The 15,135-nt window shown below is 41.1% G+C and overlaps 1 protein-coding gene across 8 annotated transcripts in view; it reads left to right on the top strand.

Moving 5' to 3' along the window:
- FAT1 (FAT atypical cadherin 1) overlaps positions 1–15,135 on the top strand; it is a 122,592-nt gene that overhangs the window by 76,985 nt on the left and 30,472 nt on the right. For 6 of the 8 annotated variants that reach the window (XR_011485159.1, XR_011485158.1, XM_070460005.1 and 3 more), the window contains exons 4-10: positions 166–227; positions 1,991–2,320; positions 2,668–2,878; positions 4,279–4,347; positions 5,345–5,484; positions 9,872–10,147; positions 10,269–10,479. Coding sequence is in view for 6 of the 8 variants with exons in the window: in XM_070460005.1 (XP_070316106.1) it covers positions 166–227; positions 1,991–2,320; positions 2,668–2,878; positions 4,279–4,347; positions 5,345–5,484; positions 9,872–10,147; positions 10,269–10,479 (1,299 nt within the window). In the remaining 2 variants the exon portion in view is untranslated. The remainder of the gene's footprint in view (positions 1–165; positions 228–1,990; positions 2,321–2,667; positions 2,879–4,278; positions 4,348–5,344; positions 5,485–9,871; positions 10,148–10,268; positions 10,480–15,135) is intronic. The other 2 variants (XM_070460008.1, XM_020889946.2) reach the window with 1 other exon arrangement.

Here is a 15,135-nt window from a genome sequence, read left to right on the forward strand (position 1 = left end):
TGTTTGTCAATAAAATAATTAACTATATATGAATTTAAAATTTGTTCCTCTTGGGAACAGATTACACATTTGCTCAAACTTCTACTCTTGATGTGTGGTTTCAGTTACAGTATTTTGTAATGGACTTCATTATGTGAGGATTCATGGGCTGTTCTCATTTTATAGGTCTCATCACAACCACAGCAAGGAAACTAGACCGGGAGCAACAAGATGAACACATATTAGAAGTAAGCATTTCTTTCTTTTTAATAATTTGAAAGATACTGTAATAATTTGAAGAATACTGTAATCATAAATAGTATGAGAAAGAGCGATCTCACATTAGTCATTCATAGCTCCTGCTATGTCGTTATATTAGCTTCTGGCTATTAAGGAAAAGGAAAAGAAAGAAAACATTGTGAGTATAGTTCAGGTCTCCTTTACACTCCTTTTTACTCCCAGAAAATAAACAGATGCCCAAACCTCCAGAGCAGCAGGTTACGGACGATGGCATCTTTCTTCATGTGGTCCTCTCACCCTGGGTAGAACCTCACAGCACACCTGTTACCTGTGTGCCTCACCTGGAGCCCGAGTTCTCTGAATGTCAGAGGCTGATGGGAGCAGGCGTAAGATACTTAGGGCTTCAGAGATGATGTTAAGATATTGATTGGAAATAAGATTAGTTTGCTTATAATATCGTGTATGTTTTTCTGGAGTCCTTTTGTGGCAATTTATTTGAAGGCCAGAGTTGGCATGGATTTTACTGTCTTAAAAAAGAATTTGTTTTTTTGTTTTTTTAAGTCACACATGAAAAGCTTTGTTACTGGCGGTGGGTTATGACCCCAGACTTAGGAACAGTTTGATGAATGCTGTAAAGCATAGTACGTGTTGTATTTCTCTTTTTTCCTTTTCCCTATGGATCATATGAAAACTGATTAAAAGGAAATATTTTGAGAAGTTAAAATTAAAATAGTAGATACAATTCGGTTTTATTTTGAGAGTTTGGGAAGGAAAATCATGTACTTTAATTAAAGCAGTTAACTTTACTTACTCTTGACAAGTACCCTCAGGATACATTCATTCACACTTTTATAAACAACAGAATTTACACCTGCCAAGCTTTAAAAGGAACATAGTTCCACAGGAAACTTCAGTCTACTTTAATGTTTTTAGTATTACATTGATTAATTTGGGAGGATCTGGGTGAGGGGAGAATAACTGATGTTGTTCCTTTTAATGTACATATTGAAGTGAAAATGAACATGTAATTTGAGAGTGAAATTGTTTCTTATGCATACAGAAGCATTCATCAGTGTAATCCTCAAGAATCTTAGATTTTCATGCCAAAACTCAATACATGAATACCTAGAATGAAAGTTATTTTGCATTTCTTTTACTGAAAACCTTCTTTAATAAGTTGGCCTTTAGTCTAAGTGTTTGATCCTCTCTACCAAACCTTCTGTACAATAAAAGAGAGCCAAGCAAAATGACTGCTAATATTAAAAGGCTTGCTCCTTATACATAATGTGTATTTTAATTGGCTGGTTTAGCTTATTTTATTGATGAAGTTTAAAAGTGATAGTTTTTAAATGTAGCATGTTAAGATTTTATTTTTAAACATATACAAGAGGACTCTTTAAGTACTTAGCAAAATCTTCCTTCACTTAAAAATACTACGTTTGTGAGAGCTTAACATTTTGGTGGCTATCACATTACAGTTGGGTGTGTGGGGAAGAGGGATGACCGGGTGAGGAGAGAGCCAGGGCTCAGAGCTGGTTCTTTCCTATCCCCTGCCCACCGCCCACCGCCCCGAATCCCTGTGTGAAAGGGAAGAGGTGGTCCTGCCCCCTCACAGGGTGATGGTCAGAGAACCTGGGTGTGTCAAAGTGCCATGTGAACTGCAGAGGTTTATGCAAAAGCTGATTATCATTAGGAAGAAGACACTCACTTTTTATACAGTATATCTTAAAAACATTTCTTGATACTACCTTTAAAAAAAAAAACCAAACAGGTTACTGTGACAGACAACGGTAGCCCCCCCAAGTCAACCATCACAAGAGTCATCGTGAAGATCCTTGACGAAAACGACAACAAGCCTCAGTTCCTGCAAAAGTTCTACAAGATCAGGCTCCCGGAGCGGGACAAGCCAGAGCGGGAAAGAAACGCCAAACGAGAGCCTTTGTATCGTGTGATCGCCACAGACAAAGACGAAGGTCCCAACGCGGAAATCTCCTACAGCATCGAAGAGGGGAATGAGCTTGGCAAATTTTTTATTGAGCCAAAAACAGGAGTGGTTTTGTCCAAGAAGTTTTCTGGAGCTGGAGAATATGATATTCTTTCGGTGAGTGAAGATCTAGTCTTTGAATTTCTTCCATGCTTTGACTGGTAATCTAGTCTCAGGTCTCTTCTCTCACAACTTTCTCTCTCTTCGTTTACTGACCTCAGTGCGGTGAGCTGACAGTGGGAAGTATGGGTTTGTTTTCCCTTCTTCATTCCAGTTATTTCTGTTCAGCACAGCATGAAAAAGGTTGCTCTTTTTATCGGGCATTAAATACATGGAATAGACAGCATGGAATATTAAGTGTTGGAAATTGGTTCAGTGTTAGACCAAACCAATCCATGCTTCAGTTATGGAATGCAACTTTTCATATGTGGCTTTTTTCCCTCCTCTCTGCCCACATTTTATAGATTAAGGCTGTTGATAATGGTCGCCCCCAAAAGTCGTCAACCACTCGACTCCACATTGAATGGATTTCCAAACCGAAACCATCCCTGGAGCCAATTTCATTTGAAGAATCATTTTTTACCTTTACTGTAATGGAAAGTGATCCAGTTGCTCACATGATCGGAGTCATATCTGTTGAGCCTCCAGGCATACCTCTCTGGTTTGACATCATCGGTAAGCGTCCAGGATAGCTCTCATTATCCTGTCTAGGTCACACGGAGGGGAGCCCATTTCTGGTTTTCTGCTTTTTGTGCACATCTCAGAATTTAAAATTGATAGTAAGACCTGTAAGTGGAGAATTTGTTTTAAATTGCATCATTTTGCTTGCACCTTTTTTTTACGGTAATATCCAACATATATTAAACTTGCTTAAAATAAAAGCACTGTGTATGTACCTTGTTAATATAAAAATAAGGTTTTAAAAAGTACATCAAAAGGACACAGAGAAATATAAATGTTTGGTCCAAAGGCACAGCTTCTTAATTTTTCCTTCTTGATATATAACATATGGCACGTAACTATTTTTAGTGAATATGATTTGAATGTTTAAAATAACTGCCTGTGTGATTGTCACATTTCACTATTTTATAGGGAATATGCTTAAAATTTTTAATTTATAAGTGATAGTGTCAACGATGACTTTTTAAGTTTGATTTACCTCATTTTCAGTAGGAAGCAGGCTTCACTAGATTGTTGTTGTTTAGTCACTGAGTTGTGTCCAGCTCTTTGCAATCCCATGGACTGTAGCCCATCAAACTTCTCTGTCCAGAGATTTCCCAGGCAAGAATACTGGAGTGGGTAGCCGTTCCCTTCTTGAGGGGATCTTCCCAACCCAGGGATCAAACCCATGTCTCCCGCATTGCAGGTGGATTCTTTACCACTGTACCACCTGGGGGAATCACTAGATTAAATCAGGCTGACAAAAATTGTATGCCTCAGCCAATTCTTTTTTTTTTTCTGTCATTTAATTTAGCTAGACACAGAATGTCATACAACATCCTGAAAACAATTTTACATTAGACTTTGATATCTTAGTATTTTAATTCTTATGTCTACACAGTATTTTAATTACAAGGATAATTAAAATCAGAAGTATATTCAGGTCGTCTCTAGCTGCAACCCAGTATCCCTTTTCCCTCTTCACCCCCTAGCCCTCCTGACCCAGCTGCTGTCTCAGCGAGTTGAAGCTTCTGGGACATGGGGTTCAGGCTATACCCCTTGAACTGTCTCTCTAGATAGCTGGGCTATTTTCCCAACTTTGGTCTTTGAATGAAATTGTTGATTTCATTTCAACACCTATGAAACAATTACAGTTTAGTTTTAAATGAGCAAAAAGGACTCTCTTCATAGTCAACTGTAGTGAGAGCAGTTTGCTGGCTTTGCCTTAATTCCTTTCGAATTTCCAGATGAGCAGGCTGCCCCCAAGCAGCATCTCGCAGCCCCTCCACCCGCCCACCCCACACCCATCCGCCTCCACGCCCCGCCCTGTAGGCTGACTGCCCTGGGAGCCGCTGTGACTGACTGACCTTGTTCTGTGCTTGCTTCCCATGCTTGCTTCTTTTTGGCTGTGCCAGGAGACACGCTTGCTAGAGAAGTGTTTCACATCTTTCCGATGCCTTGTGACCTGAACTGTACAGCAGAAGGTATCTGCTGAGATCACATAATTTGCCTCAGATTATGAGATCTAAAGAAAAACAGCCATTTTTCAAACGTTATTCTTTCCAGTGACCACCTTTCATTGCTTTTTCTTTTCATAGCGGGTCCATGCTCACCCATTCCAGTTGCAAACATACTGGCTCTCCACACATTCGTAGATCCTTGGATTTTTAGATTTAACTGAACACTCTGTTTTGTGCATGTGCTGTTTTGCTTTTTGGTTGGATTTAGTAGTAGAACTTCATCATGATGTTTAGATTTTATTTTCATGCCATCTCATTTCATTGGTATAAGTATCTCAAGTTCAATGGCTTTGAAAAGAGAGTTTTATCTGGAATATGATGAGGAATGCATTTGGGTAACGTTCATATTATAGAAAACTTTGCTTCATTAAGCTTTGTGTTCCACAGCAATGGGAAAAATTTTCCAATAGTGTAGAGTCAGGACTAACTGACATTACTGTTTTTTTCAAAGTTAACGTTTGTTTTTAATAGTTATTTTATTAGATCTGTATGCTCTAATTGTCACAGTTTTTTTAAGTAAAAAAATTTTTTTAACATTTTAAGTGGCCACCTTTGGTTACTAAATGATGTGATATGTAGCTACTGAGATATAAAGAAGTATTCAGAACCCTTGAAAGAACAAACTGAAAGTAATTCAGCAATTGGTTGGTAGAATTAGAAATGTTTTTTTGTTGTTGTTTTCGGTTCTTGCTTCTTCTCATTTAGTAGCTTCCTCAACAATCATGGATCAGCCTTTTTTTGCCTTTTTTTTCAGTAAGCAAATGTTGTCCTTTCAGTTGGTCCTTGTTTTCTGATCTTTCAAAACGAAAGCTCCTTGGAATCACTTTGATCACTATATCAGAATTTTTTCTTTATTCTTTTTTTTTTTAAACTGCCAGTAAAAATTAGAAAGCCACAAAATAAATGGTAGATTTTCATCCTGTGACCTGTTTTTACTTTTGTTTGTCCTAACTTAAACTAGGTGGCAACTACGACAGTCAGTTTGATGTGGACAAGGGCACTGGAACCATCATTGTTGCCAAGCCTCTGGATGCAGAACAGAAATCAAACTATAACCTCACAGTTGAGGCTACAGATGGAACCACCACTATACTGACTCAGGTAGGTGAATGGCTGATTACAGAGTCCTGGTCTAGGGGTCCACAGGCAATGGGGACAGTTGATTCTGCCCTCTGTGGTTCCCACATCAGAATTTACTGTGTTGATACAGTTTATATACATGTACACACTGAGGATTTTTATTTAGGGAATGAAAATTCACCATAAACTCTGCTTTAGGTTTTGAATGCAATTAGCCAGTTTAAAAAAATTTGAAAGTAGACTTAAAAAAGCCCCACACGTTATGTCATCAAAATCTTTTAATACTCATTTTCAATTGTATTAGTATAAAGTATATCACTATTGAGAATGACTTGTCCCAAGTCATTTGCATTAAAACTGGTTAAAGTGATTATCTTTTAAAATACCTTTTTGGATTGTTTTTTCCCCTTGGCTACCTTTGGTTGTGTAAAATAACTGATTAAACTGTTCTAATAATTCCTCTAACATCTTGATTGTTCCTGTCTGATGATTAAGACATGGTCAGATCATTGAGTTTCAAATTTAAATGTCAGAGCCCTATAAATTACATTTAAATTCTCTTCTTTCATATCTGTTCCCTTTGACTCATGGTGAGGGCTGGTTGGAGAACTTGTTAAATACTTGCTATGTGCCAGGTATTGTTCCAAAAGCTGAATAGAAGGACACAAAGTCCTGTCCTCTTTGAGTTTACATTAGAAGGGTAGAAGCTGAAGGCTTGTTGTATGACTTGCTGTGTCTGAAAGGTAAAAGGAAGAAATTAAATGTTAGAAGATAAAATGCTTATGAATTCCAGTTTCCTGTCTTTAGATGATAATATTTTAAATCTTAAGACAGATCATCTGCTAAATCATTTAATTGTATTGAAGAATAAAAATTATGGTCTGTGATATCTTTTTGGTTAATAAATGAACTGATAATTTAAAGTCAGTTGTGAAATGACCTTATTTCTTTCTCCAAATGCTTGCGATTTTTAGTGTATTTAGAATGGATATATGAATCGTGCTTTAGGGTCATTTTGAGATTTTCATGTAAAATTGCCAACACAGCATTAATTCAATCTTGTCGGTAACTGTTCTCATCGTAGAAGCTAGACTCTAGAGCATAAAAATGAGAGTAAAAGCATCAAAAGTTGTAATGAATTTAGCAGGATAATTTTGAAAGGTTAAAAAGTATAACTGTATGGAGATCATTTCAAGTAATTGACTAACCAAAAGTCTAGCAAAGGAAACTTAAAAGCATAGAAATGACCCTGGGCGCCAAGCGTTTTCATTCCTAAAGGTGGTGTATCTACAGGTAGTATTTACCACTTAACCACGTAACACCTGGTAATCGTATGAAATACGGTGACTAAAATTCCCATAAAGTCCAGTAAATATATTCTAGTCTTCTTTTCTCAGGGAAACAGAACTTCTTCTATTTCAGTGCTTCAGGCACACTTCTGTGACTTATTCTGAGTCATTTGCAGAGGATCTTGATAATATCGTAGTGAATTACTGGCAGAGAGAGCTGATCAGAGTATCAGAGAGCAGTTCCAGGGCCCAGGCTGACCTGTCCAGGTGTGGGCGGTAAGAGAACAATCAGTAATGAGGTTTTGATTCCTGGTCTGGGGCTGAGTATAGAAAGATAGGAATCTGAGTGGGAGCAGCGAGGCAAGCACCAGCTGAAGAGGAACACGGAGATCAGAGCCAGGCTGACAAGGCGCAGCGGGTAGATGCCTGTTGGCCAGTGAAACTCGGGATCCAACAGAACAGGTTTTGCTGCATCAAGGTCAGGAGTGGCAGGCGTCCAATCCATGGATGGGAGAGCGTTGCCGTGGTTACGTGGGGTGCATCCTCACAGAGGCGGGCGGTAGAGTCGTGACCTGGCGGCCGGTGCCCCATTGGAACAGCTGCCGTCCTTGCCTTCCTGTCCTGCTGTTTTCTGTTGAGGATGCTGACTGGTATTACATCAAGGCACTTTGCTTTATCTGATATCTCAAGGTAACTTGCCAAATCCAATTTACACTTCTTTTTTCTTTTTTTGGAAACAGCCTCACTTTCATGTTTTCTTTCGGTGTCTCTGGAGCATCATCTTTGCAATACCCTGGGGCAGGCCGTTTGGGCTGAGCGGGGGCTCTGCCTCTTAGACCTGAATGTGGGCAGGGACCCTCTGTGGGAAACGGGCACAGTGACTCCCTCCTCATAGAGCTCCTCTGAGAGCGAAGCGAGATGACACTCCAGGGTCCCCTGTCCAGGCTCTCAAGCCTGTCCCCCGTGAGTGCTCCTGTGTGTTCCCTCTTGCCCGTGAGCACCGGTTTGGGCTCTTGTGACCCCTCTTGGCATCGAGTCACCTTCCTGCCTCCATCCTCTGTCCCAGAGATTCAGCCTGCCCTGCCTGCTGCCAGACTGTCGGCACACCTCGAGGGACGGGAGGTGAATTTTCCCCATCAGGCAGTTCAGAGCACACAGGCCATGCAGTTCTCAGCCTCTGCTGGGAGACAGCTCTGCTCCTGGACACCTCCCCCCCCCCCGCCCCCACTCCTGCACTGTGTCACCCCTGGTCCAGGCCCTCCCCTGCAGTCTCTTAGAGACAGGATGTTCATTCCGCCCTCGCCTTCACGTCTTTGCCCAAACTTTTCCTCCTACTCCAGTGTATTTCATCTGCCAACCAAAAAGCCGTTCAGGCAGAGTCTGCCTCCTCCTCGAAAGCTTCCTGAATGGCCCAGACCATCTCTGGACTCCTGAAAACCTCCTTGGTAATGCAGGAAACCTATGTGTGCAAGGCACTGCCCAGTGAGGTTGAAAGCCTCAGCAGGCAGGGATGCCCACAATGCCTTTACACCCTCCATAAACACAAGTGCTGGGTGTGGACGTGCCTGGATAATATGTCAGTTGAGTCGCTTTATCAATAAGAATTGTTCTTATGCCAGCTGTCCCAGTTTAGGTGGGATCAGGTGATCTTGAAGAAGAATTAAACTATTTCTGCCCAGCACTTGGTGAGAAAAATGCATTTTAATGTATTTGTTGTTCAGTTGTTCAGTCACTCAGTCATGTCCAACTCTTTGCTACCCTGTGGACTGCAGTATACCAGGCTTCCCTGTCCTTCACTATCTCCCGGAATTTGCTAGGCTCATGTCTATTGAGTTGGTGATACCATCCAACCATCACATCCTCTTTTGTCCCCTTCTCCTCCTGCCGTCAGTCTTTCCCAGCATCAGGGTCTTTTAATGTATACTGGAAGTGAATATATAATGATTTAATTTATAGAAATTATCTTTATAGCCATGACTTTTGGATCATCATTGACCTTTCAAGGTGAGGTGTTTATAGTTTTAAATGTTTACATACATAACTTTTACATAAAACCTTTCTGGGGTTTGGTGGATGCACTTAGTATTCACATAGTTTAATGTTACAGATTCACCACTGAGGTTTTGGTATTCTTAGAACAGAATGGTAACATCATCTTCATGAAAAGGGCTCTGGTCCATATACTTGCTGTTAACCCCAAAGTGGTTAAACACCTTCATGTGGTCCAGGGACTTTGGCCTCTTGTGCCATTCAAACTACTGAGCTTTATTCCATATGAGCTAGTGAAGCTCTGGTTTCTTGTTATAACTGAAGCACCTTTTGTAATCATAGTGATTTCTACTATCCCTTATCCACATGTGTCTTTTCAATCTAAAAATTAATCTTCTTACTGTCAGGGTAAAAAAAATTTTTTTAATTTAGCTTGGGACTCACTTTATACACATCTGTTCTTTTTTCCTTTAAGATTTTCATCGTATGCTGGCATACTTAAGAGAACTATCTCCAGTGTACTTAATATTGCTTTTAAGTGAGAAATGTGTTTACTATATATGTGTAGTTTGTGATCACAAAAATACAGGGCTTTTAAAGCACATTCCTAATTTTCCTTCTTATTCACAATATCTTATGGGTAGAGATTTGGAGTCTCAAAGATTAGAGCAAGAACTTCAGATATTGTGACCTTTAAGTAGCATCCTCACCTCAGTAGCTTAATACTTACAGGTGCAAATCTGATACAGGAAATCAATCTGTGAAACTTGGTAAAGTAAATTTTTTATCTTTCCATGAGTAATCTAGAAATATCTCTTCTCTGGAGAGCCAAGAGAAAGTAAGTCTGCATTTCAGAGAGAAATGTATGTTACATTGTTCTCTCAAAAATCAGTCTCAATAATTTAGAAAGGTCTTTATCTTACTCATATTAATACAGGTAGTATGTCAATGAAAAATTTAAAACGTTTTTTATTACAGATTTTGGTTGCTTTTATTTCTCATGTTTGAATTCTGTTTTGCTCAAAATTAGTTTTTTTTTTTTCAATGTACATCTGATTTTTCCCAATTTTTTTTAATACTAAAACACTGTAATTAGGAATATTGTTATGTGAGTCATTTTGTCGTTACAGGTATTCATCAAAGTAATAGACACAAATGACCATCGTCCTCAATTTTCTACATCAAAATATGAAGTTGTTATTCCTGAAGACACAGTGCCAGAAACAGAAATTTTGCAAATCAGTGCTGTGGATAAAGATGAAAAAAACAAACTGATCTACACTCTGCAGAGCAGTATCGATCCATTGAGTCTCAAGAAATTTCGTCTTGATCCTGCAACCGGCTCTCTCTATACCTCAGAAAAGCTTGATCATGAAGCCATACACCAGCATATTCTCACAGTCATGGTAGGGCTTTCTGTTCCTTGTTCTGCTACCGTTTGGTTCCTGGAGGGCTCCATGTGATTGAGAGTGATTTTTTAATCAATTTTTAACCTTAACAGCATTGATAATATTCGGATTCTTTTAGGTACGCGATCAAGATGTCCCTGTAAAGCGCAACTTTGCAAGGGTTGTTGTTAATGTCAGCGACACCAATGACCACGCCCCCTGGTTCACAAGCTCCTCCTATGAAGGGCGGGTTTACGAATCAGCAGCTGTCGGCTCAGTTGTGTTGCAGGTTACAGCTCTGGACAAGGACAAAGGGAAAAATGCTGAAGTACTGTACTCCATCGAATCAGGTATTTTTGGAGCACTGCATAGGTTTATAACTTGGCACTTGTTAGAAAGATATTTCTTCTAAAATTACTTCTAGATGTTGAAAGATTTCTGTGTATAAAAACTGCTTAAACTGATTGTTAGGAGAAAGAAAAAAAAATGAACTCATTAGAAAGCAAAGAGAGAGAGTCCTAACTACGTTTGGGTAATGTTGTCAAAGATTTCATAATGTTAGCATAATTCAAGGCTCTGAGAAGTCCTGCAGTGAAGAAAACTTTATTTGACCAATTCAGGATTTCCAAAATGATTTTAACTACACAGTCACATTCCTCCACAGAGTACTCTTGGAATAAGGCTGGCCTAGTGATTTAACATTTTTCATTTAGTCAGAGAGTATTTTCTCTTGGGCAGAGCAGGCAGCTCCATGACAGGAGTGCTGACTCACGCAGTTCTCACTGGGTCACGTCTCATGAGGGTGCCATGCCGCTCCTACCCCTTCCAGGTTTCGCCTCTCTGCTGCTGTCACCCCCATGCATCTTTCACAGGTGCATTTCATTGATGGAAGAGGGTGGTTGCAGTAGGTCCCTGGCTTGGGACAAGGACTTGAAGAGATGCTGACAAGGCTAGGGCCCTTCTGGCGTCGGGCAGGAGACAGCAAGGGTGGGGAGGCCAGCTGGAGCTGTGGGCCTGGACAGCCCACTCCAGTGTTGTTGCCTGGAGAATCCCATGGACAGAGGAGCCTGGGAAGGCTACAGTCCACGGGGTCGCAAAGAGTCGGACACGACTGCCGCGACCTAGCACGGAGCAGAGCGCCTGAGGCCTGCTGCCGATTCCACGGAGGAGGAGCGGCTGTAAGCGGTGGCGGCGGAGTGGCCTGCTGTCCTGTGCAGCTTGCTGGTCCTGCTCCTCACTCTTCCGTGTCTTCATTCGAACTCTCATTTTATGTGAACGTGCCCGGCCAGGAGCATTCACGCTTGTGCTTGGCAGGTCGGGGCTACCATCAGTCCACAGATGTGCGTTCTTGGGAAAGAATTCTGCCCCTGATGAAGCCAGGATCTGCTTTAGAGCGTGGGATTTATCCCGTCAGAAGTTAACCTTGCTCCAGGTCTTGCCTGACTCATGCCAAATACTATGAGTATTAGTATTAATATTAGTGCTTAAATATGGAGAAGGCAGCTTCCAGCTTCCCATCTCTCTCTGCCATTGTTAGCACAAGGCTCATACTCTCTTCTGTTCTTTCCCTTTGGTGATTTTAGAATATTGAGATCATCCAGTTAACCTGATTTAAAAAAAAAAAAAAAAGTCTATACCTCTGCATGTTCAGGAATTGTGTATCTTTCTAGGCATTAGAATTGATAGGGGTATAACTAACTCTAGATCACATAATCCAAAGCTGAGCAAATGGAGAGCACTTTTTAAAAAACAGTGCTTGATCACTGTATTTTATGTGGTTAAACTATTTTTATTTCTTAATATATTTGAAATTTCATATTTTCCCTGACAATGAACAAATTTAGGCCATTTCTCACAAATAAAACTTCATATACTGCCTGAGGTTGCAGTGTTAAAATGTATCGTAGTGTAGTTAGTGACTTGAATAAAGATGATTTTTCCACTGGTTCAGAAATTTAACCATTAAAAAAAGCAGTGCATTCCATTTGTGCATGCCTGAGCACTTCAATAAAATAATTTTCTCCTAGACAAACTGACTGGGTTTGTGTAGGAGAAAATGCTAAGCTTTCCCTTAGCTTTCACATAATTTTCAACAACTGGGTGTTTAAAATATGATCGGCAGTGCCTGACTGAAGGCATGCAAATTCTTTAAATGCCTGTAATGACTGATGGGATTAGTAATCTGGTATTCCAAGAATGGAACTGTGTCTCCACTCAAAAACCAGATAATACGAGGGGCCTATTGGGATATAAAATTTGGACAGATTTTAAATATTTGGTTGTATATAAAATTATAAAATCTATAAAATTATCATAGATTTGGTAATGTAAAAATCATACTATTCTACTTGATTTATAGGAAGTGACTGCCACTAAAATATGATAGAATTACATGTCTGTAAACTTGTTGACTAGAAGGAACTATAAAATGGTCACACAGCCTTCATTCAACAGTGTATTCATACTCACCTGCTCCTGACTTGTGTCATTTAATAAAGCTCAGAAGAGTAGCTGTGAATTCTGGCCATAACATTGCCGGTTTAATTAGCAGCAATTTACTGAGCAAAAGGTTTGGTCTGATGACAAGTCTTTAGGGAAAAAGGAAGTCACTGAAAAATATTTTCAGTAACAGTTATGTGTTTAGAGATACATCAGTGCCATACTCTGAGCTATACTATTTTATTTATTTTTGTCAAGTAGATGATTGTTTCTTCAAAACTGTTGTAACCTCTGGAAATAGAAGACATTCGGTAAAAATCTGTATTGACTAGAATTGGTTTTCTTCCCCAGACTTGGGTTAAACGTCATTGCGGTTGCAGCTTTGCAGGGCTGCTGCAGTCAGGCAGCAAGCACGCACGGCGTGCCCTCCGTGGGAAGAGGCAGGTTCTAGCACAGCTCTCTGACGTGCCCTTTGGGGCACGTGTAGGTGTGTATGATAAAGTCACAGCTGACATGCACACATTTGCATGTTCGTCCAGATAACTGCCTTGTTTATACAGAAGGAACAAATTAAGACTGTTTAGAAGTCAGCGATCATCTCCCCTGAAGTGAATGACCGAGGCCCCAACCTAGTACAGACTTTTGTCCCTGCCCTGTTAATTTGTTCACAAGTGCCATCTGTGTATTTCAGTATTTGGTGAATGTGGCTATTACTCAATCAGACAAAGACACATTTTAGCCGCTCAGCAGCCCTCAGGGTTTTTCCACGTAAACATGACGTTGCTTTCCCATCTGCAAATCTGATGGTTTCTGCTGTAGTGTATGTATGGGTAGGATCCATATATTAACTAACCAGCTGTGTTCCTGTTTAACCTTCTTGTTATCATTGACAAGCTCAGAGCTGTCTTTATCAGAGTAAAACTACTGCACATAATAAAGAGTGTTTCTGAATTTCAGAGTCCTGATGAAAATTTCTATCACGGATTTCCAGTTAGTCCTGACACATTCCTTTTTTTAGTTCTTTTAAATGAGTTGCTGCCTGCAGTAAATGGTTGTTGGCAGTGATTGAAGTATCAATGAGGAAAAGAAAACCAAATAGATACATATGCATGTTCAGTCACTCAGTTGTCTGACTCTTTGTAACCCCATGGGCTGCAGCCCACCAGGCTCCTCTGTCCATGGGATTTTCCAGGCAAGAGTACTGGAGTGGGTTGCCATGTCTTCCTCCAGGGCATCTTCCCCACCCAGGCATTGAGCCCAAGTCTCCTGTATCTCCTGCACTGGCAGGCAGATTCTTTACCACTGTACCACCTGGGAAACCCTGAATAGAAATATAGCATTTAATGAATGTATTAATTTTTCCCAAGCTGCTGATCAACATGTTGGGTAATTAATTTGTTTTCTTTCCAAACATGTCTAAAAGTTGTTTCATTCAACAAATATTTGTGGAGTATCTCCTTAGTATCAGGTGTTCTTCTAGGCAGAGGTGATAAGACAACAAATAAGACAAGCCCTGCTCAAGTGGAGCTGACGACATTCCAGGGGGAGAACAGATAAGAACAAGGTGGCAATACGATGTGCTGTAGAAAAAGGCCAGGGTAGCAGGACAGACCAGCCATGATGAGTGGGGCGGTCAGGGACGCCTCACCATCATGTTCTCCAAGAAGGAGGCATTTGGGCAGAGCCTGAGAGAGTGAACGAATGAACGGGTGCATGGAGAGGCAGTGAGAATAGCTGGGGGGAAGTCTTTTCCAGGAGAGGACCTCCACCCCCCCCCCAAACCCACTGAGGGTGTCTTTACCTGGTTGAGGAGTCTCTTGGTGCAGATAGCATCCATTCAGTCCTCCAAGTTAGACCTTGTGTATTTAAGCTTTCACTGTAAATAAGAGAAATGCATATAGATGGATGAATATAAAATATGGTCGGTCAGCTGCTTGATCAGTACAGACACAGGAGAGTAAAGGGCGGGGATGCAAACGGTTGTCCGAGGTTTTCACGGCCCCCTGTCTCGGGCCAGGCAGCCACGCAGCCACAGCTTGGATGCAGGAAAGACGCACAGGTCGCTGAGCAAGGGCCTCGAAATGCCGATGAGTGCCTGAAACACAGCAAGAGAGGATCCGGGGTCACTGGCTCTCATAAATACAGACAGGCCGGAAATTAGTGTCTGCGAGGCCTGGCAGAGGCAGTGTGACCCCGTTTGTGGGCCAGGCTTCGGCTCAGCAGCCTCGTGGCCTGGAGACGTTCTGGACCTCGGTCCTGCTGCAGGTCAGGACATGGCCCTGGGGCCTGGACGCAGAGCCAGGCAGACTTAATGAAAACCAGACTGGGTCTGGCCTCAGGAAGAACTAGCACTAACTTTTGGAAAATGTATTAAAGGAAGGAAATGAAGGCTGTTGAGGAAGTGTTTACTAGTAATGATGTGGGGAAAGGAGTGCTGCCTTGAGCCCCTGGTTGGCAAATCACTCCGGGTATTTCTGCTCTGTGAAGGGGCCACACTTGATGGCAGACCGAGAGGAAAGCAAGAGTTTGAGAAAGCAGTTAAGTGGCAAGTCAGCCTTGTTTTGCAT

Source organism: Odocoileus virginianus, chromosome 32 (assembly GCF_023699985.2).
Source record: "Odocoileus virginianus isolate 20LAN1187 ecotype Illinois chromosome 32, Ovbor_1.2, whole genome shotgun sequence".
In the NCBI taxonomy this organism is placed as follows: Eukaryota; Metazoa; Chordata; class Mammalia; order Artiodactyla; family Cervidae; genus Odocoileus; species Odocoileus virginianus.